Genomic DNA, 20,596 nt, shown 5'->3' with positions numbered 1-20,596 from the left:
AGAACTGAACCTGCAAATTCAGAGTTGCTGCAGTGCTGGAGTTAGGGCTAGGGTGACCTCCTGTTCTCATGATTCATTTGGGCTTGAAATTATGGGAAGCCAGTAACTCTGCTGCCCCTCTGTGCCTTGTGTGACCACATCTGCTGCTTTGCCTTGCAGCTTGGTGGGCACTCATAGGGTGAGGATCCTACAGAGTGTTTCTTCTTGGTTTGTGGGTGAGTAGACAGATAAAGGAATCTCCATAATAAACACGAGTGGACTTGGATTGTGCATGCATGCTTGGATGCCCCAAGGTGTTCAGCTTGGAGCCCACACCTGGTAAATCTGCATTTTGCAGTGTTTCACTGCAGTCATGGAAGAGAGAACCTAACGTAAGAGAAGCTCTTGAGGCCTCAGAACAGTTCGTCAGGGGGAGAGGCAGTGCAGGACCCCGCATTTGAATGTGACCCTAAAAGCCATGGGTTGTTAGGGCTGTCAGGGGTCTGCTCTGTCCCCCTCCTGGAGGACTCTCTGGGATCCCATGGTGGAATCACTGCCCATGGATGGAGACTGGGTTCAGCTTTGCTCACCTCAGTGACTTCTCCTAATCCACAGCTTTGTAGGTCAGCCATGGAGAAAGATTTCCTATTACACTATGGGGAGCTAGCCAAAGCAAGTATTTTTGGCACTGGTGACAGCATTTGTGTGGAGTGACAGCATTTGTGTGACAGCATTTGTGTGACAGTCTGTGTGGAGCTAGTAACGGCTGTGGCTGTATTTCCTTTCTAATTGCATTTGAATTTAGCTGGGTGATGACTGCTATCCTTTTTCTTCTACGTCACCTCAATTTACTGCATATGGAGCCTACCACCCACTCCCCGGGAGCTGTCAGCTGCTGGGTCTTTGTGGCTGAGGACTGGAGTGTGAAGGGGGAAAGCAACACGCCAAGCCATAGTGCTCTCCTCTCGTCTCTTGGTTGTGATCTTTGAGCACTAGAATGATTTCTGCTGTGGCTACCAGTGTTGGGAGAGAGAACTGAGGCTTTGCGGAGAGAGCCCAGAAGGGAGAAGATGAGGTTGTTCAAGGCTAGACTCGAGAGTCTGAATTTGGAGATACTGGTTCTCACTTATTTATGGGTGGTACTCAGTGAAGTCTCTTCCACTCTGTTTTTATGGGCATAAAACCACCAATGTCACTGAAGTGATGTGAGGCCTGATAAGTTTCCTTTTAAAATGTTCTGGGACCTATCGTGGAGAGACCTTGAGGGAACAGAAGCAGACACTGTGCCCTGGTCCAGCAGGGGAAGAAAAAGGCTGATGCAGGGAAAATGCAGCTGAGGTCCAGCCTCTCTCCTCCCACCTCCCCCTTTTCTAGAGGCAAGCACTGCAGTGGTTGTCCCTTGATATTTCTGTTCTCTGTCTCCCCTTGAGCAGCTCTATGGGTAGGAGAAGCCATCTGAGGTGGTGTGTGCGTGCTCCATTGGTTGGCAGCTTTTGGCCAGGAGCTCTTTTGAGTGGTGCTAGCTTTCAAAAACACATTCTTAGCTTGTAAGCACAGAGCAAAGCACCCTGCCATGCTGGTGAATGGGCACTGATGGGACCCTGGGCTCTGGGTCAGCCCCTGGCTGTGCTGCAGCTGCTGCTCCCCGCTGAGCACATTGCTGGCCATCTTTTTACACAACAGCCTCTGCAAATGTGTTGCTTAACCAATTATCTGCTTGGTTTGTCTCTCCCCGTGGCTCCAGGCTGTGTCACAGGCTGCAGAGGCAGGAGGAGGACGAGATGGATCGCTTTATTGATGAGTGTGTGGCAGACCCCTCTCTGCAGGAACGCCTTTCCGTTCTCTGCTATGTCTTCCAGAGCCACCGTGCAAAAGTGCAGGGAGACTCCATGCTCTTCTCTGATGACATCTTTGCCATCGAGCCAGTGGTAAGCAGCAGCTGGGCCCTTCCTCTTCTTCCTCCTCCATTGCAGGCTGCATTGCCCCGCGGCGCCGTTTGGCTTTTCCTGTTTGGAAATGGGGATGGGAGTAACCGCTACTCAGCCCTGTGATTGAGGGGCTCTCTGATAGTGTATGAGCCACGTGTGATCAGCTGTTGTTTGCTGAGTGTGAGTTCCTCTCCTCTGTGCACCTGTCTGAAACATGCTTGGAGCTTGCAGCACCCAGGGATATCAGTTTGGGCACAGCTTACGTGTGAGGGTTAAGAAAGGATGTTGTAATGCTGTCAGTTCACGTATTAACCCTGCCCCAAAGAAACAAAAGGAGGCCAAATTCAGGTTTAATCAGTAAATGTTATTTTCAATCAACCTGAGCACCCTGTGGAGCACAGAGCAGTGTTTGGCTCAGGCCTGGAGAGAGGTGCTTCCTAGCTGCCTCTCTGAACACTTTGCTCTGGGACTGGGAGTACGTGGACTTGCACATGAGTCTATCCCCTTCTCTCTTGTCCAGCATCGCCGATCTCTTTACATTCTTTCATTCCATTAGTTATGGAACAATCAGTTCCACATCCAGAGTTCTGCTCGTGTCTTTCTTTCCCCCTGCCCAGCACATGAGTTTCTTTTCATCAAATAAATGCATTCTCCCCTTTATCAAATGGCAGAAGAGCTATCACTGCTCACTTCCGTAAGCTCCTCTCCAGCGATGACCCCACACCCTTCTGTTTTGACAGATGCTCTTGGTGCACTGCTGTGTAAATCCCACCCAAAGATGGGATCTCATTGCCTTGGCTGACCTCCTGGCCAACAATAGTGGCTGCTCCCTTCCTCCCATATGTCCCCCGTGTCTCCTTTAACTTCTGTGGGAACTGTCCTCTGAGCTGTAAGCACCGAGCCGATGGGAAGTGTTACAGTTATTGAATATTTATGCCTCAGGAGCGCCGGAGGCTCCCATCAGTTCAAGGCTCATCTGGACAAAGCACTGAGGATGCCAAGCAGCCAGCAGAATCACAGCCCCGCTTTGTTGATAGAAAATAACTCTGCTCCCTGTCTCCTTCTCTAAGCTGCATTTTTCATTCCTTGCAGAGTATCACTACAGTTAACAAAATGCCTCTGTCAGGTGCCAGTAAAGGTATGGGGCTGGGCATGTTTTTTTCTGACAATACCAAACTCACAAATGTTGTTGATGAGTTTTCACTTGCTCCTCGCTCTTTGCTGACACCCAGGTGCTGTGGTTGAAACCAAGAATCGTGATGTTTGGAGGTAAACAGTTTGCTGTCTGCTTCTGTTTTAGGAGGGAGACATCTGGCCAAATTCTTCAGTTGAAATTAATGTCATCTTTAAACCCCGAGAAGCCAGGCTCTATCAGCAGAACGTCTACTGTGACATCTCAGGTGGGACTCCCTCTCTCTCTTTCCTTGCCCCCAGTGGTGGTGGGGCACCAGCACTCCATGCCAACTCCATGCTTCTGGTGTACTGGGAGGGTAGTGGTGAAGATAGGGGTGAGATATCAAGCCATAGGTTGTTATCCCTGCAAGAACAAGGAACTCTGTGCCAGGACGGCTTCAGGAGATGGGCACTGTGAGCATCTAGGTGCTGGAAGCTGGTGTGACCAGCTCACCCCAGATCACCCTCCTTGCCCTTGCAGAAGTGGCAGCTTTGCTGTGCTGGCACGGGCAGGGAGTGCTCACAGCAAGCTGCATGGTTCAGGTTACCTTGCCTGTCCTCTGGGGCTCCACAAAGTGCTAGTCAAGATGTTTACCTAGGAGGGAAAGGGAACGTTGTGTTTTTCTCCATCAGAGAGGAAGAGAGGGGAGGCAGTGGTCTTCCAGTTCTGAAGGACACAGCCACCAGTGTGGCTGCTTTGTGCCTTCCCTCTTCTCAGCGCTCTGAGCTGGCGGATACAAATGTCATGAAACAGATTTTATTTATACAGTAATTGCACTGGGTTTGCTTGGCAAACGCCACCTCCAGTAATTACACAGGGCTTGTGTTAACAAACTATCTTCCAGCCCGCCAGCTGCGGTTGTTAGAGATGTGGAAGGGAAGGCTTTACTTAAAATGTTGCTCCCAAGGGATGTTTCTGGACGTGGGCTCAGTGCTCTGGTGTCCATTGCTTTGCTGGAACATCCTCAGAGGTTCTCCCCATGAGGGCTGATCTGTGGCTGAGAGGTGGGGAAGCAAGCTGCTCATGTGTGGGCCTGGAGCCAGCCTGGGAGTTATGGGAACAGAGCTGGGCAGATGGTTCTACTTTTGGAAGCAAAAAGGTTTGGGCTTTCCTTGAAGCCTCTGTGTGGCCCATGGGAGAGCTCAGCCCTTCCACTGGCTCCCTGAAGGAGGGCCTTGAGGTCATTTAAATTATGTGCCTCCACCCATTCCTCGTAAAATGGAGCTTTATCAAGACAGAGTCAAGGTCCCTTGGTGCAGAAGGAATCCGGAGAAGCAACAGCAATGTTCAACGGGGGAGTCAATTAATTTTGCTTCTCGTTTCCTCTAAGAAGCGTGACTGTTCCGTGTGCGTTTGCATGCCATCACAAGTCCCCTTGGAGTGTGCTTTACAGATGCTCTACACGTCCCTTGCTGGGCATATTTGGAAGCTTGGCCCCAGTGCAGCCCCATGCATGGCACAAGCAAATCTCACGTGCCTCCATGGGTCGTGGAGCGAGCACTGGTGGGTCAGGAGATTCACAGCACACACAGCCTGCAAATCTGGCAGGAAATAAGTGGGTTGAAATTTGCTCTCGGCAAATATTTAAGCTCAGAATGAACTTTTAGTTGTTCATGCAAATAAAACCGTGGTTCTTGAGCTGCTGGAAGGAAGTACACAGAAGGGGGAGGTGGTGCTCAGACACACAAATTTTGGTATTAGATTAGTCTGCGTTAAGGAGCATATTGTGTTGCAACTGATTTATGCCAAAAGCTCCAAGCCATCGCAGACCTGGACCACGATAGCTGGAGGAGCCAAGTCCAAAATGATGGGTGCTCCCTTGCCACGTGGCAGAGCTGTCCTGCTTAGTGTCAAGCTGTCATACTGAGATCCAAGCCCTTGCTGCTCAGTATTGGGTGTGGATTTGGGACTCGTGCCCTTGGACTGTGTGCTCCAGGACATGGTTTCTGTGGTGGGAGGACTGCAGCCCACCTGCACCATGGGCAAAGGCTGGGTACAGGTAGAAGGGAGGGTCTCCATGGATCTTGAGGGGAGGCTGAGGACATTCTGCAGAAGGAGAAGGATCACCATGGATTGGTTTGCTTGCGATGGCCATGGGATACATCTCTGAGGTGTATGAACTGAAGATTCACAGCTTCATGGACAAAAGCTCATCGCTTGAACTCATTTGCTGTTTCCGAAGAGCTTTGGTGGGTTCAGATCTAGAGGTTTTAATGAAGGGGAAGCCATGAGTGATGCCAGATGGATAAATCTCTGATGGATAAATCTCTAGGCAGTGAATACCCAGTGCTGTGTCTTTTACAGCGTCTGTGAAATAGAAATCCACAGCCTTCCAATTAATGTCTGAGCTGTGAAACGTAACTCTCATCTCTGCCATCAGCTGGCCTTTGGCTGTATCCATCTGAAAGACATTGAATTCAACAAAGCTCCATAGCTCTTGCTTTCTGGCTTTGGGCTTTTATCCAGCATCCTCATCTCATGGCTTCAAGATCAAAAAGTCAGTTGTCACTCAAAAGGCTGTTCTAGGAGCCACATTGTCACGTCTGGACTCATCTTTCCCACTGGAAATCATCTTGGATGTTCTGAATAACTATGGTTATAGGGTGGTGAGGCCCTGGCACTGCTGCCCAGAGCTAGAGGTGCCCCATCCCTGGAGGTGTCCCAGGCCATGGATGGGCCTGAGCTGGTGAGGGCAGGTAGCCTATGGCAGGGGTTGGGACTGGGTGGGCTTTAAGGTCCCTTCCAACCCAACCATGCAGTGATTCTATGATAAAGAAAGGAAAGAAATATTTTAATATGAAGCTACAACTTCTGGACTTTCTTCTTGCACACCTTCCCTTCCATACAGAGCAAAATGGGATGGCAGGGAGCTCCAGGCCAGCACGGGGATGGGGATTGGAATTGAGGTGCTGGGGCAACAGAGGGAATCATTGCACTGAGATGGAAATTCCCCCCAGGCCGTGAGACCAGGCTTCCCCTGCGCATCAGAGGGGAAGGTGAAGGACCCTGGCTGTGCTTCAGCTTTGACCAGCTGGACATCGGGAAGGTGTTTGTGGGCTCAGCCCACAGCTATGAGGTGAGTGGAGGAAACCCACCTGAGATCTGCTCCCTGCAGAGAAGCTGGGAGCATTCTGTGGTGCTTCCTATGCTTCTCTGGGTGCTCCACTGGTTGCACAAACAGCATAGCATTCCTGCACATGAGGCTGAGGAACTTTCCATATGTTTGCTGTCCAGTCCTTTGCAAAAAGAAGAAACAAAGCAGAGCAACCAAAGAGAGGTAGTAAATGAGGAAGTGCATCATGCCAGATGTTTTCAAAAGCGTCAGTGTGGCAGGGAAGGACACATGGAGGTGTTTTCTTACCAAAATATTTTGCTCTCTTTGCATTTTTAATGCTGATACTTTATTGCTTCTTGCTCTATTAATTTATAATTTCCATTACTTGAGAAGAGATGAATAAGTTGATGATGCTGTTAGTCAGTGCTGTCCTAAGCAGCTGGACTGGAGATAAACCTCAGTTCAGGGCAGGCTCACTAAGAGTTCACTTTACCATTGTGCAATCTGAATACCTGAATATTTCCAGCAGCAGCTGCAAAATTAAAAAGCAAAGGGCATTTCTATGCTTCTGTCTCAGCTCTTCTGGCAGATGTTGCAAGGGCAAAAGGTAGGGAAAATAAATCCAAAATGCATAGATAAGGCCCCAGAAATGGCAGGGTTTCTCCCAGGTGGGTTTGGTGGTGGAGCACCACTGCTCGTGGATTGCTCGTGCAACCAACGTAACAGAGCTGGAGCTCAACAAGCTTTGCAATTATGCTGATTATTTTTTTTACATAATGGTAAGCTCTTTGAGGATGGCTGTGGCTATTCATAAAGAGAAAGCCTTCAGAGCAGGTGGAGCTGCTGTGCGCCTCGCTCCCACCCCCTCCTGACACTGCTGGTTGGACAGAGCTCAAGGAACTGGCAGGCTAAAGAAAATAGAAGTGTAGAATCACTCTGTTTCTATGGAACCATTGCTACTTTGCAAGAAGAAACAGAAAGGTGGAGTTTGTTGTACTTCTTTTTTTGTCTTCCACTGGGCAGCAGTGCATGGCATCTTCTACCTCTTACTGATGTTAATTGCTGAATTAGGAAACACATTTTTTTTGTAGGAGGATTCCTTGTGCATTTCCCTTTTTCTCTCTGCTGCAGGCAATCCTGTTTAACAAAGGACCCATCGACGCTCTCTTCTACATGGTGCCTCCAACCACAGCTCTGGGCTCCTGCTTCTCCTTTGTTCCCCACGAGGGCCTGGTCCCACCGGGTGGGCTTCAGCACATACACATCTCCTTCTGCTCCACCATCCTGGGGCAGTTCACCGAGGAGTTCAGGGTCAGCGTGCACGGCTGCCCCCAACCCATCACCTTGACTGTCAGGTGAGGTGGTGACTTGCTGCCTTGGGCTGATCCCACAGTCCCTGTAGTTGTTAAGGAACCGTGGAGATGTGGCACTGAGGGATGTGGGCAGTATTGGTGGTAGGTTGGTTGGGCTGGATGGCCTTTTCCAACTGTAAGGATTCTATGATGTACAAGCATTGTGCCAGGTGGTCCTTCCCATCAGCTGGTGGGACGTGGTGCTGGAGGCAGGAAAGTTGATTCTTGGTGTTGAAGAGCTTTGGGATGAAAAGCTTTCTGTACCTCTTCAACAGCTCTTGGGGGGTACGAGACCAAGCACTGGGCCAGGTAGTGAGGGAATGAAAGGAATCTGCAGTTGATTTATCAATAAAGTAAGGGAAAATTGATAAAAAAAAAAAACAAAAACCAAGGTTATTGCTTTGCAAGAGTGGTGAGTAGGTCTGTTGACCTCCGGTAGAGAAACAATTCTGTTGGCTTTGTGTTTGTAGGGAAAGTGCTGCTTTTTTTGGAAATGGAGAGGGATCATTTCACAATCAAATAATTTATTCTCCTCTGTTCTCCCCCCAAAATTGGTCATAGGATGTTGTTGCATAAGCATCTTTCTCCTTGAGCAAGGGCAGGCTTTGCTTGGGAAGATGTGCTTATCACAGGTAGAATACAGTTCTCTTGTCTCATGCCCAATGACTGCCCTGTCATGTTCCTCAAGAAGATGGTTGTCCATGGGTTCATCATCTTCTGGTTTTCCCCAACCAAATGAAGTGGTTCTGGTTTCTCCACTGGCTCCCTGATCTTGCTCCCAGTGCCAGCTCTTTGTGGTCCCTCCCTCAGCTTGGCACAGTCCTTGTTTCTCAGTGAAACAGGGTGGCTCTTCCTGTTTTTGATCCCTCCCCATCCTTTAACTCCTCATTCCTGGATGATGAACCCCGAGGAGCTCGGGGTTGGCTGTTTGCCTGAACCTTCTGGGCAGATGCTCAGGTTTAGCTTGAGCACAGGCACAGCTCACTCAGCAGGAATGGAAGCCTGGCAAGGCTCATCCCTGGCAGCTCCAAGCGTCATCCCCAGCTGTGCCTGGCTTGGGGGTAGTTTTCCATCATCTCCTGGCATGGGCTGCAATGGGAAGCACATCTATTCCAAGTAAGCTGCACTGGCTTGAGGGGTTAGGGCTGATTTTGTGAGGTCCCTGGGGAGGGTCCTTCAGCAGCAGCAGGGATTTGGACCTGGCTTATCCTCAGGATCTGACTCAGTTCCAAGGAATGCTTGGGAGTCTGTTCTTTTTGATTACCTGATCAGGAGAGGCCTAAACCACAGGAGCTTCTTACTTGGGTGCCAAGCTGAACACTTTATTTTGCTGTTTAGAAAGGGTTGGGGAGAATGGGGGACCAGTGATGCAGGCAGATCTCTGCTGTTGGGTTTGTGTACAGCACAGGCACGATGGCAGTCCTGTGGGTAAAACTAGAAGGCACCGTTCACTGCAGTATAATTAAAATACAGCAGGTCTTGATTGGCTCCAGCCATGACGTGAATGAATGGATGTGCAGCTCCAGATGGTGACTTCAGTGGGTGGGGTTTAAAGTTTGGGGCTCAGCTGCTGGATTGTGAGGGCAGGAAAGAAGGTGAGCTGGACTCAGGACGCCCGTGCTTGGTCGTGTAAGATGCACATTGCTTGTGGATGTGTCTGCCGCTGCACTGGTGATGAGCTGATGCTGTCCGGAGTAGAGAACATTTTCTCTTCTGGAGGTGGTCAGTGAGTGTTTGGGGTTTCATGGCTCGAGGGTTTCATGGTCCCTTAAAGGCCACCTGGCCCCCTCTCCCTGCAGCAAACAGGGACACCCACAGCCCCACCAGGTGCTCAGAGCCCTGTGCAGCCTGACCTTGGCTGTCTGCAGGGATGGGGCACCCACTAAAGAGGCCACACTGAGCACAGGGCTGATGAGAACCAAACACTTTGCCCTTCTCTTTAACCAGCCAACGCCCTCTGCCTGTTCCTTGTCCTCACAGGGGCTGTGTCATTGGACCTACTTTCCACTTTGATGTACCTTCCCTCCGCTTCGGCAACATCCCCTTTGGTGAGTGCACCCTGGGTTTGGTTTACCAGCCTGCGTGTTGCAAGCTAATGCAAGAGCATCTGTCAGGTTCCTCCCTTGGGGTGTTAAAACCAGGGCAGCGATCACACACGTGGTCACTGGGAAGAGCTCCTGGGAGGAAGCAAGGATGCACTGTTGTGTGAGAGCTGGTTTAACCCAAAGCTCCCAGTCCTCAGCAGCAGAATGAACATGATGGGATTGCCCAGGAGGTGGGAGCTGAGACCCTGTGCCAGCTCTTCCACATCACTTTCGTGCAAGAAATCAGTGTGCTGTGAGGATGCCTTGCTGTCTTAGTTTTCCCGTGTCACCCTGCGTTCCCAGGGATGGGGCTCCTGCCCCTGTGCTGGCACAGCCTGTGCCTGAGCATCCAGAGCTCCCATTGAAATGCAGATTCTGACTCTGCAGCTCAACCTCACAAAAGGCTTTTTACAGAGAGGATCTGAAGTTTAAATGTGAAATCAATTGTGGATTGATTGAGGGGCCATTATCATTCTGCGCCCAGGATGCCTCTGTTGGTTTTTGTGTTTTGTTGTTTTTCTTTCCTGTGGACTTTTTAAGAAAACCCCTTATGTTTTCTGAGCTGCTTCCTCCTCTTCCTTCATCACCATCTCTCACTTTATTTCCTTTGGAGCAAATAAAGCACGAAGTGCACTCAGCAGATATGTGGTTATGTAATACAGGGTTCACCCTATGTAATCTGGGTTTATTAATGCAGTCTTTCCGACTGAAGAAAGCAGCTTTTGTATTTCTTGCTACTTCTAACTGCACTGCTACCCACTGCGTCTGCAGCTTTGGGTCCTGGGCAGTTGGCATTTGTCCCTTTTTCCCCCTGTCTCCTTGCTGCTGGAAGTGAGCACTTGGCTCTGCTGATAGGCACACACTCTGCTCTCCCTGCATTTGGTCTTTCTTCCCTGCCTGGACTTACTGCTTCATTGCAGACAGGCAGCACTAAGCTGCCCATGTGAACCTTCACAGGTAGCAATCAAAGCCAGCGTGGCTGCTGTGTCCCCATTTGTTAGCTGAGGCAAAATATGTTTCCTGCTCAGTTTTAAGCATCAGGCTTAAGAGCAGGCTGGGGATTGTCACGTACTCGGTCTGCTTGTGTCACGGTGTTGTCCGTGACAGTGACCCTAGGGAAACCGAGAAGGGAGAGGGGAGAGAAAAAAAAACTGCGTCAGTGGCCGCGCGGCCGCCCGAGCAGAGCCGCGCTCCGGGAGGGGGAGGGGGAAACAGCGGGAAGAGATGGGTCTACAAGAAAACAACGGCACGATCTGAGAAGGAATGGGAACTTTACTAAATCTAATAAAATTGAACAATTGAGAGAGAGATAAAAATTTCCAACCCAAAAGCTATGAACTTACGTTAAGGAGGACCTGCAGGGGAAGCACACGTGCTGAACCTCCATGGCAGCCCAGAGCAACGCGCCCAGACCTAGCACCGCCTCGCATCCGGTGCGGAGCTCCGCCCCTCCCCTCTGCTGCTCCCCCAGCATTAACTCCTTAACTGCTGCATGATGCTCTGATGTGGAATACCGGCATCAAAACCACAACACCACAACATTCCACCCCTTATTCCACATCATCACATCATGCTTAACACACATCTATACATAACCAAACAGTAATAACATAAGTTACATAGAAACATATATATATATACATACATACACACGTAAATACAGACTGCATTCCCCCAGCGTCAAATTCCCTTGTGGGACACACTGGACGTCCCCATTTTTATCCATTACCCACCAGGTGCACCCAGGTCCCTGCGCAAAAACGGTTCCACGGAGGGGTTTGCCCTTTCCAGAGGATGGAAGGACCCACACCGCTTTTCCCAACATGCTCCTCACATGTACCACAGGGACCTTATCTCCCTCTATGGTCTGTAGGGAGCTGGACTGTGTAGGACCCTCTCGGTTGACTGATCCCCTAGTGTTGACCAGCCGGGTGGCTTCTGCCAGATGCTTCTCCCAGTGCTTGAATGTCCCACCACCCATTGCACTCAACGTGGTTTTTAACAACCCGTTGTAGCGCTCGATCTTACCAGCAGCTGGTGCATGGTAGGGGATATGGTAGATCCATTCAATGCCGTGTTCTCTGGCCCATATATCCACAAGAGAATTTTTGAAATGAGTCCCATTATCAGACTCAATTCTCTCTGGAGTGCCATGTCGCCATAGGACTTGTCTCTCGAGCCCTAAGATGGTGTTTCGGGCGGTAGCATGGGGTACTGCGTATGTCTCAAGCCACCCAGTGGTCGCCTCCACCATGGTGAGCACGTAACGCTTACCATCGCGAGTTCGTGGCAAGGTGATATAATCAACCTGCCACGCCTCCCCATATTTATACTTTTCCCATCGCCCTTCCTGCCAGAGGGGTTTCATCCTCTTGGCCTGTTTAATTATGGCACATGTGTCACAGTCATGGATAACCTGTGCAACGGCATCCATAGTTAAGTCCACCCCTCGGTCTCTAGCCCACTTATAGGTCGCATCCCTTCCTTGATGGCCTGAGGTCTCATGGGCCCACCGAGCTAAAAATAGCTCTCCTTTGTTCTGCCAGTCCAAATCGATCTGAGACACCTCAATTCTGGCAGCTCGATCTACCTGATGGTTATTTCTCTGCTCTTCAGTAGCTCGATTCTTGGGCACATGAGCATCTACATGGCGCACCTTTACACCCAACCTTTTTGTTCGGGCAGCAATGTCTTTCCACAGTTCAGCAGCCCAAATACGTTTACCCTTCCGTTGCCAGTTGTCCTGTTCCCACTGCTGCAACCACCCCCATAAAGCGTTTGCCACCATCCAAGAGTCAGTATAAAGATATAGCATGGGCCACCTCTCCCGTTCAGCCACATCTAAGGCCAGCTGCACAGCCTTTACCTCCGCAAATTGGCTTGACTCTCCTTCTCCTTCGGTGGCCTCTGCAACTCGTCGTGTGGGGCTCCACACAGCAGCCTTCCATCTGCGATGCTTCCCAACAATACGACACGATCCATCAGTGAAGAGGGCATACGTCTTTTCATTCTCTAGTAGTTCGTTATATGGTGGGGCCTCTTTAGCACGTGGTATCTCCTCTGATGGGGATGTTCCAAATGCCTTCAGGCCAGTCCATGATCACCTCCAGGATTCCTGGACGGTTGAGGTTCCCCATCCGAGCTCGCTGTGTAATCTGTGCAATCCACTTACTCCAGGTGGCATCGGTAGCATGATGGGTGGGGGGAACCTTTCCTTAGAACATCCAATTCAGCACTGGTAGTCGAGGTACCAGGAGGAGCTGTGTCTCAGTACCAATTACTTCAGAGGCAGCCCGAACCCCCTCATATGCTGCCAGAATCTCCTTCTCACTTGGAGTGTAGCACTCCTCTGAACCCCTGTATGCTCTGCTCCAAAATCCAAGGGGTCAGCCTCGGGTCTCCCCAGAGGCTCTTTGCCACAGACTCCAAGTGGGACCTTTCTCTCCAGCAGCAGTGTAGAGGATGTTTTTCACATCTTGTCCCAACCGTACTGGCCCCAGGGCCACAGCACGGGCTATCTCCTGCTTAATTTGCTCAAAGGCCTGCTGCTGTTCAGGACCCCATGCAAAATTATTCTTTTTTCGAGTCACTCGATAGAGGGGGCTTACTATGAGGCTGTAGTTTGGGATGTGCATCCTCCAAAAACCTACTACACCCAGAAAAGACTGTGTCTCTTTCTTGCTAGTGGGTGGTGACATACTGGTGATTTTGTCAATCACATCTCCTGGAATGTGATGACGTCCATCTTGCCATTTTACTCCTAGGAATTGAATTTCTTGGGCAGGTCCCTTCACTTTGTTCCGTTTAATAGCAAAACCAGCACCCAGAAGAATTTGGATTATTGCTCTCCTTTTTGAAAAAACTTCCTCTGCTGTATCACCCCACACAACAATGTCATCGATATACTGGAGGCGCTCAGGTGCCCCACCCTGTTCCAGTGTGGTTTGAATCAGCCCATGGCAGATGGTTGGGCTGTGTTTCCACCCCTGGGGCAAACGGTTCCAGGTGTACTGAACGCCCCTCCAGGTGAAAGCAAACTGTGGTCTGCACACTGTGGCCAAAGGAATAGAAAAGAATGCATTGGCAAAGTCAATGGTGGCATACCACTTAGCTGCTTTTTACTCCAGTTCATACTGCAGCTCCAACATATCTGGCACAGCAGCACACTCAGTGGGGGTGTGACTTCATTCAGGCCACGGTAATCTACCATCAGCCTCCATTCTCCACTGGCTTTACGCACCGGCCATATGGGGCTGTTAAAAGGTGAGTGAGTCTTGCTGATCACTCCCTGGCTCTCTAGCTGACGGATCAAGTTATGAATGGGGAGCAAGGAATCCCTGTTGGTGCGGTACTGCCGTCTGTGCACCGTTTTTGTAGCAATAGGTACCTGCTGCTCTTTCACTTTCAGTACCCCCACAACAGACGGATCTTCTGACAGGCCAGGTAAAACAGACAGCTGCTGAATGTAGTCTGCATCTACAGCAGCTATTCCAAAAGCCCATCGGTACCCCTTGGGATCCTTGAAATGTCCCCTTCTGAGATAGTCAATACCGAGTATGCATGGAGCCCCCTGTCCAGTCACTATGGGATGCTTCTGCCAGGTTTTACCGGTGAGGCTTATTTCTGCCTCCAACACAGACAGTTCCTGAGAATCCCCAGTCACTCCAGGTACTATGTGAACTATGACTATCCCTAGTCACTCCAGAAATATGTATACTATGACTATCCCTAGTCACTCCAGAAATATGAATCAATTCTGTCCCTTTATAACTCGAGGGCATCAGAGTGCACTGTGCACCAGTGTCCACCAGTGCCTTATATCTTTGTGGCTCTAATGTGCCAGGCCATCTAATCCACACAGTCCAATACACTCTGTTATCCCTTTCCCTCCCCTGGCTGAGGGCAGGGCCCCTCTATTGGTTACCTGCAGTGACGGGAGCAATTTCATTGGTGGCTGATCTCTGCTGTAGTTCTCTCACCCGTGCTCACAATGCAGGAGTGGGTTTTTTATGCCACTTCCTCATGTCCTCTCTGTTTTCTCGTAAGAAGCTCCACATGGCCACACGTGACATGATGTTACTGCCGTCATTTGCTCGTGCAGAGGGGCGGTTGCCTTTGGTGGCCGAGACTTTCAACAGTTTGATCAATTGCTTCATCAGATTCTTTGGGTCATGCTCATCTTCATCAGGTGTTTCCAATACTGACACAAGTTCATCCCTATTCATCAGTAATGACAGTTCCTCCAGTATAGTTTTCTTTATCTCACCTACTTCTTCTGCTACTATAGCTGCAATGGAAGCACGTGATGGTGGAAACTGTTGTTCAAAGTTTTGAAGTGTAATAGTTAATTCATAAACTGGGAGTCTTCTGTCTTGACCCTCGAATCTATGGAACATTGCTACCAGTGTACTTGCGTACCTCTCTGGTGCTGTTTTTGAGAGCTTGCGATATACATCAGGTGTGCACCTTACTCTATCAGGATCACAGTCCTGGTGTGGATTGTTAGGGACGAAATTGGGATCATACAGCATCTCTACTATGGCTGTTTCTCTCAAAAATTGGATGCCTTTCTCCACGGTGTTCCATCTTTCCACCTTAGGCTCCAGATCATCTTTGTAAGGGTATCTATCCTTTACAGCCACTAGTACTCGTTCCCAGAGGGTAGCGACTCCATTCAGACATCTGCCAATTCCTCTGTCGATAGCTGGGTCTCGGGCAATGCTTGCCAGTTGGCGGGCTTCGCTGCCATCTAGGGACACGCTGCTGGCACCGCTGTCCCAACACCGCAGCAACCAGGTGACAATAGATTCACCTGAGCGCCGTACAAACTCCTTTCTTGAACCTTGTATTTCAGTCATCTTTAGGGGCCGACGAGTAGTGGTAACAGTGACTCCATCATCATCGCTGTCTTCTCCATGTCTCTCACTTTTCTTAGTGGCCTTTTTAGGTGGTGGTGGTGGTGGTGGTGGTGGTGCTGAGGAGGGCCCCTCGCCTGGATCTTCCTTTTTTTTCTCTGCTTCTTCTTCTTTCTGTTCTAGGCGCGAGGACGGCCGTGTCCATTTCTGGCCTTCCACAGGGGCAACCGACACTGATACCGGTGCTTCCTGTGATTGGTCAGGTCTAACTTGGAGGTTTTCATTTTTGCTTTGGACCTTGGTTTGGAAACCATTTCTCTCCAGAATATCAATTATGGCTCGATAAGCACAAGCCAGACCCCAAACAATACATTCCTTCTCAGATCGTCCTGAGTCACATGACTCCTTACCAAAACACTCACTGAATTTCTCAGGATCCCATAGGTGCTCAAGATCAAAATTGCATAACACCGGGGGTCCCCACGCTTCTAATTTCTTTCCTAATTTTTTCCACCTTCCCTGCCATTCAACACTCTCTGGTTTTGAGGAAAGCTTCCTCCACATGATGTAAATTACTATTGCAGAGAGTGCATTCAGGAAAACAGATAACACAGCTGCCACAACTGCCAGGCTGACATCTTGAATATAGGTAAAGACCTGAAAAGAGTAACTGGAAACCAATCCAAATGCCGCATAATCTGTCACGTTAGCCAGGGTGTCTAGGCAGGAGGCATGTAACCCCCTCAGCACACTAAAGTAGCTGTATATCCACATTACTCCGGTGCTGAACACGAGGAGCTTAAAAAGACGCCAGCATGCTATAAGGTACATGAAAAACCTTAGTCCACCTTAGCACCAGATTTACAATGGACTGCCAATACTGCATTGCCCGCATTCTCTACCAATAATTGTCACGGTGTTGTCCGTGACAGTGACCCTAGGGAAACCGAGAAGGGAGAGGGGAGAGAAAAAGAAACTGCGTCAGTGGCCGCACGGCCGCCCGAGCAGAGCCGCGCTCCGGGAGGGGGAGGGGTAAACAGCGGGAAGAGATGGGTCTACAAGAAAACAAGGGCACGATCTGAGAAGGAACGGGAACTTTACTAAATCTAATAAAATTGAACAATTGAGAGAGAGATAAAAATTTCCAACCCAAAAGCTATGAGCTTACGTTAAGGAGGACCTGCAGGGGAAGCACACGTGCTGAACCTCCACGGCAGCCCAGAGAAACGTGCCCAGACCGAGCGCCACCTCGCATCCGGTGCGGAGCTCCGCCCCTCCCCTCTGCTGCTCCCCCAGCATTAACTCCTTAACTGCTGCATGATGCTCTGATGTGGAATACCGGCATCAAAACCACAAAACCACAACACTGGGGGAAGAAAGCTGCTTGGCTCAATGACTCAAGCATGTCGAAGATCCCTCCAAAATGGTTAGAAGTTGTTTGTCCCATCTAGGAGCAGCAGGAGGGTGCTGCTGTGCTGTACTCCAGCCCCACGCCGTGCGGGATCATCCAGCCCCACAGCTCGGTGGAGGTGCCAGTGACCCTACGGGCCCAGGTGACAGGAGAGCAGCTGATGGTGGCTTCAGTTGCAGTGTTTGGGAGAGAGGGATCCCCACTGGTGAGTCCCAGAGGTGTCCGTTGTGTGGCTGAGTTTGCTGGGGTGCTCGTTCCGAGGATTTTCCTGATGATGGCTGGGCTGGCAGGAAGGCAAGTCTTGCTTTGCTGGCTGCTCGTTCACTGCGTGCGGTGCTGAAATCAGTATGGCAGCCTGGGATGGGGCGAGCGTGGGCACGGGCCAGATGCTGCCATATGCCTGCAAGAGTTTGTTTGTCCTGGGAGCAAAGGAGGTGAGAGGAGCTCCGCATTGCACCAGGCTGTGTCCCCAGAGATGGTGCATTTACGTGAAGCAGTGCAGGAAAAAGTGAGCTGGATGTGTTTGCATGCCTTCTGCCATAGCTCAGGCCCAAAGGAGCACAGAATGATACAGCAAAGGGACAGCACTGACCCTGTCCTTGTTTCTGATGACCCTCCTCAGGGTGCTTCCAATGACCCTCCTACACCTTTCCATCACAGAACTCATTGCTTCAAACCCAGCTATGGGCAGGCTTGCCATATAGAGCTGATGTGAGCATGGAATGAAGGGTTCATGGTATCACTCATGGCATCTGGACTCCTCACATCTGGAGCACAGAGAGGTGTTTTTCTGCCAAGCGTGGGAATGGATGAGGCAAACCATTCCTGGACTAAAACCTCCTAAAATGTGTTGTTTGTAGCTACACATATGCAAGAGAAATAACAAAATATAGGCAAAAAGAACCTTGCATAGAGTTCTGGCTGCATCTAGCTGGGATCTAGAACAAATTTAGCTAATTAAAGTTTAATTTTAAATGATATTAACTTTGAAGTAGCTCTGCTAAAGTGTCTTGCCATCCCTCTGAGCATGAAGAAGGGTGTCAGAGGGTTGCTGGGAACCTTAAGCTTTCTGTAACAGAAAGGAAGGTTGACATTTTGAAAGCTGTTCGAGGGATTTAAGCTCTCATTAAAATGAATGAAGTGATGCTGCTAAATCCCCTGGATGCTGCTGAACGTCTCAACCCGGGCGTTTTGTGGGTCTCAGTGTAAACCAGTCAACAGTAAGGCCAGGCAGTGCAGGAAGGCAAATTTTGCAGCAAAACCTGACATTTGGCAGGACGTTTTCTTGTAAATACAAGGCATGCTTCCCTACAGGATGAGGGTTTCTCCCTGTTGAACAACTCGGTGGTTTCGCTGTCAGTTTGTTTTTTAACTACAGTGTTCTTGCAGAGTTTCTACCCTTGGGTTAACAATTGGTTTCAATGCTTAATTTTTAAATTTTTGCTTGGAGATGAATTTGTCATTCTTTTGCCCAAACGGTGAGATTTTCAGCTGGAGAACCCTAGCTGACCCTAAAGCAACGATTGGCACAGGACTGAACTCATGTGTGCCCATTAAGTTAGCGTCGTGCAGCGTTTATGCTCCAGTTGTTGAATAAGAAGTGAGTTTCTTGCTGTCAGGATAGGTTCTTACATTTTCGGTGGGACTGCCCCGTAGTTTGGGTGTGGATTCACTATTCCAGACAGTGATGTGGGCTGGAAGTGATCTTGCAGATCATCAAGTTCCATTTCTCTGCATACACGCTGCACTGATGGTGTATCCGAGCCCAGTGGACCATGTGATACAAATCTGACCTCAGTAGAGCAACCACAATGTGTTCCCATGAAACCAAACAGGAACTTTCTCTTGTCATCTTGAGTCATGACTTAGGGTGTTGGTACCAAGTCCTTACAGCCTTATCTGGAACCTCGGACAGCTCCCTCTGCCTGCGTCATGAAGCTTCCAGCTCTACTGAACTGGGATTTTCTTGCCTCTTCGAGAAGTCTGTGGATGAAGGGTTGTTTTTTGTTTTTTGTTTTAATATGAGCCCTCTGTTGGTGGGGAGGTATCATGGTAGAACACACTGTAATTGGAGCCAAACAGGTTTCCAGCTCCTCATTCTTCACCATCCCCTGGTTTTGAGGTACAGCCTCCATGCATGATTTCTGGTTCTTATTGCACGCAGTCTCATCCTATCAATAGGACAGGGCTGGCTGAGCTGGAAGAGCAGTTCTGACAGCTGTCAATGCCATTTCCCCCTGTCAGACATCATTAAAGGTTTTACATTATGGTTTTTCGTGGCTGAATCCTGCTCTGTGCCTTCCGGTGAATCACACAGCATCTTGTCAGCGTGGGAGTTTTGTGCATTCGAGTCTTGTTGGGGTATTGGGGATGGGTAAAAGCCAGCAAGACTGGATAAATTCTCCTTGTTTTAATGATGTGAGAAGACAGAGTTGTAGGCTCTGCATTCCTCTTCCAGTAGGCTGTACTAGTTCTGCAAGAAAAGAACAGACTGGCAAAGGAGAAAAATGCTGAATGATGTAATTAATGATTAATGACTGCTATTCCTATAGTACCAGGAGTAAACATAAATAAATTCAAAGGCAAGCGTGAGCAAAGGGAGAGAAGCTGGCTTTCTTCACCCTTGTAAAGCTCTCTTCTGTCTTTAAGTTGGGATCACCCCAGATCCTACACTTCAGTGTTTTTGTGTCGTTGTTACAGTGCTAAAAGCTTCAAGCAGCTGTAATTATCCCTCAGTCTAGGAGCACTCTGAGCACTGTCTCATCTTTTTAACCTTTCTTTCTTTTTTGGGGTCTTTTCTACATGCTTCCTGGAGCAGGAAATCCATTTAGTGAGCACTGGAGAAGGCCCAGTTGTCTATGTGCATCCAAGTAAGCTGAATTTCGGCCGTATCCCAGTTCTGCAAGATGCTTCCCAAACTCTGCACCTCTTCAACCAGACTGTCATCCCTGCATCATTCTGGACTGAGATGGTAAGTGTTTGCAGGGCTGTTTTCCAACCTGTTGTGACTGATCTACGGCAGCCTGGGACTTGGTTTTATGTACAATATTTCCATGTCATCATCTCGGAGAGAAAACAAAATATTCTGTGAGCTCAGATGGCTGGCACTGAATATAAATGATTTTTTTGGAGGGTTTTGCATGCTACTTTTGCTCTAGCTTGTGCCTATGGCTGCAATTCCATTGCAATTCCTTCCTTCATCATGGGGCTTACAGGGGCTATCTGCCTCTCAGAGCCCTAATTTATGGGGTTGGGTGACACCAGCCTCGTGTTTTCCAGGATGCTAAAGCTGCTGTTTTGGTCTCCTGCTGTCAGACTGCACAGGACAGCAAGCTGTCCTTTCCCACCTTCCATGTGATGGCTCATCTTGAAGCTGTGGCTGCTAGCACTGAGGCTTATAGATCACAGATCCCACTTGAAAGAATGAGCTATTGATTGAAAATTTCACAACAGCGATGTTACTGACTGGCAGCTCAACAAACTGAACAAGATTAAATTAAGGGGCAGTGACAGTGAAGGTATAAGACAGGTGTCTTGTTCAGAGTAGAAAAGGAAAGTGCTGTAATGGAAATGGCCACGCTGCCCACTTGGTGGTACCCATTGTGTGCAAATTGCTGTTCCTGTCAAGTCATGCTTAGTTCTTGATTTATGGGTAAAAAGAGCAAGCTGAGATGCAGATGAGCTATGTCCCTGCTTTGGGGTCAGGTCTGGAGTCAGCCAGGATGGAGGCAAGCCAGGCTAGAACTGAAAGATCTCCA

General features: G+C 49.4%; 1 protein-coding gene across 1 annotated transcript in view; it reads left to right on the top strand.

The window, feature by feature from the left end:
• LOC136047163 (hydrocephalus-inducing protein homolog) overlaps window positions 1–20,596 on the top strand; it is a 75,713-nt gene that overhangs the window by 21,798 nt on the left and 33,319 nt on the right. Inside the window, exons 8-15 of the mRNA XM_065734215.1 lie at window positions 1,724–1,907; window positions 3,208–3,307; window positions 6,039–6,157; window positions 7,268–7,491; window positions 9,469–9,536; window positions 9,717–9,820; window positions 16,879–17,043; window positions 19,657–19,809. Coding sequence (XP_065590287.1) covers window positions 1,724–1,907; window positions 3,208–3,307; window positions 6,039–6,157; window positions 7,268–7,491; window positions 9,469–9,536; window positions 9,717–9,820; window positions 16,879–17,043; window positions 19,657–19,809 — 1,117 coding nt within the window. The remainder of the gene's footprint in view (window positions 1–1,723; window positions 1,908–3,207; window positions 3,308–6,038; window positions 6,158–7,267; window positions 7,492–9,468; window positions 9,537–9,716; window positions 9,821–16,878; window positions 17,044–19,656; window positions 19,810–20,596) is intronic.

The sequence above is a fragment of the Cyrtonyx montezumae genome, unplaced genomic scaffold, assembly GCF_038088225.1.
Source record: "Cyrtonyx montezumae isolate F1298 unplaced genomic scaffold, pur_monq_1.0 scaffold_17, whole genome shotgun sequence".
Lineage (NCBI taxonomy): Eukaryota > Metazoa > Chordata > Aves > Galliformes > Odontophoridae > Cyrtonyx > Cyrtonyx montezumae.
The sequence above is the reverse complement of the archived record's forward strand: the minus strand, read 5'-3'. Positions and strand labels throughout refer to the sequence as shown.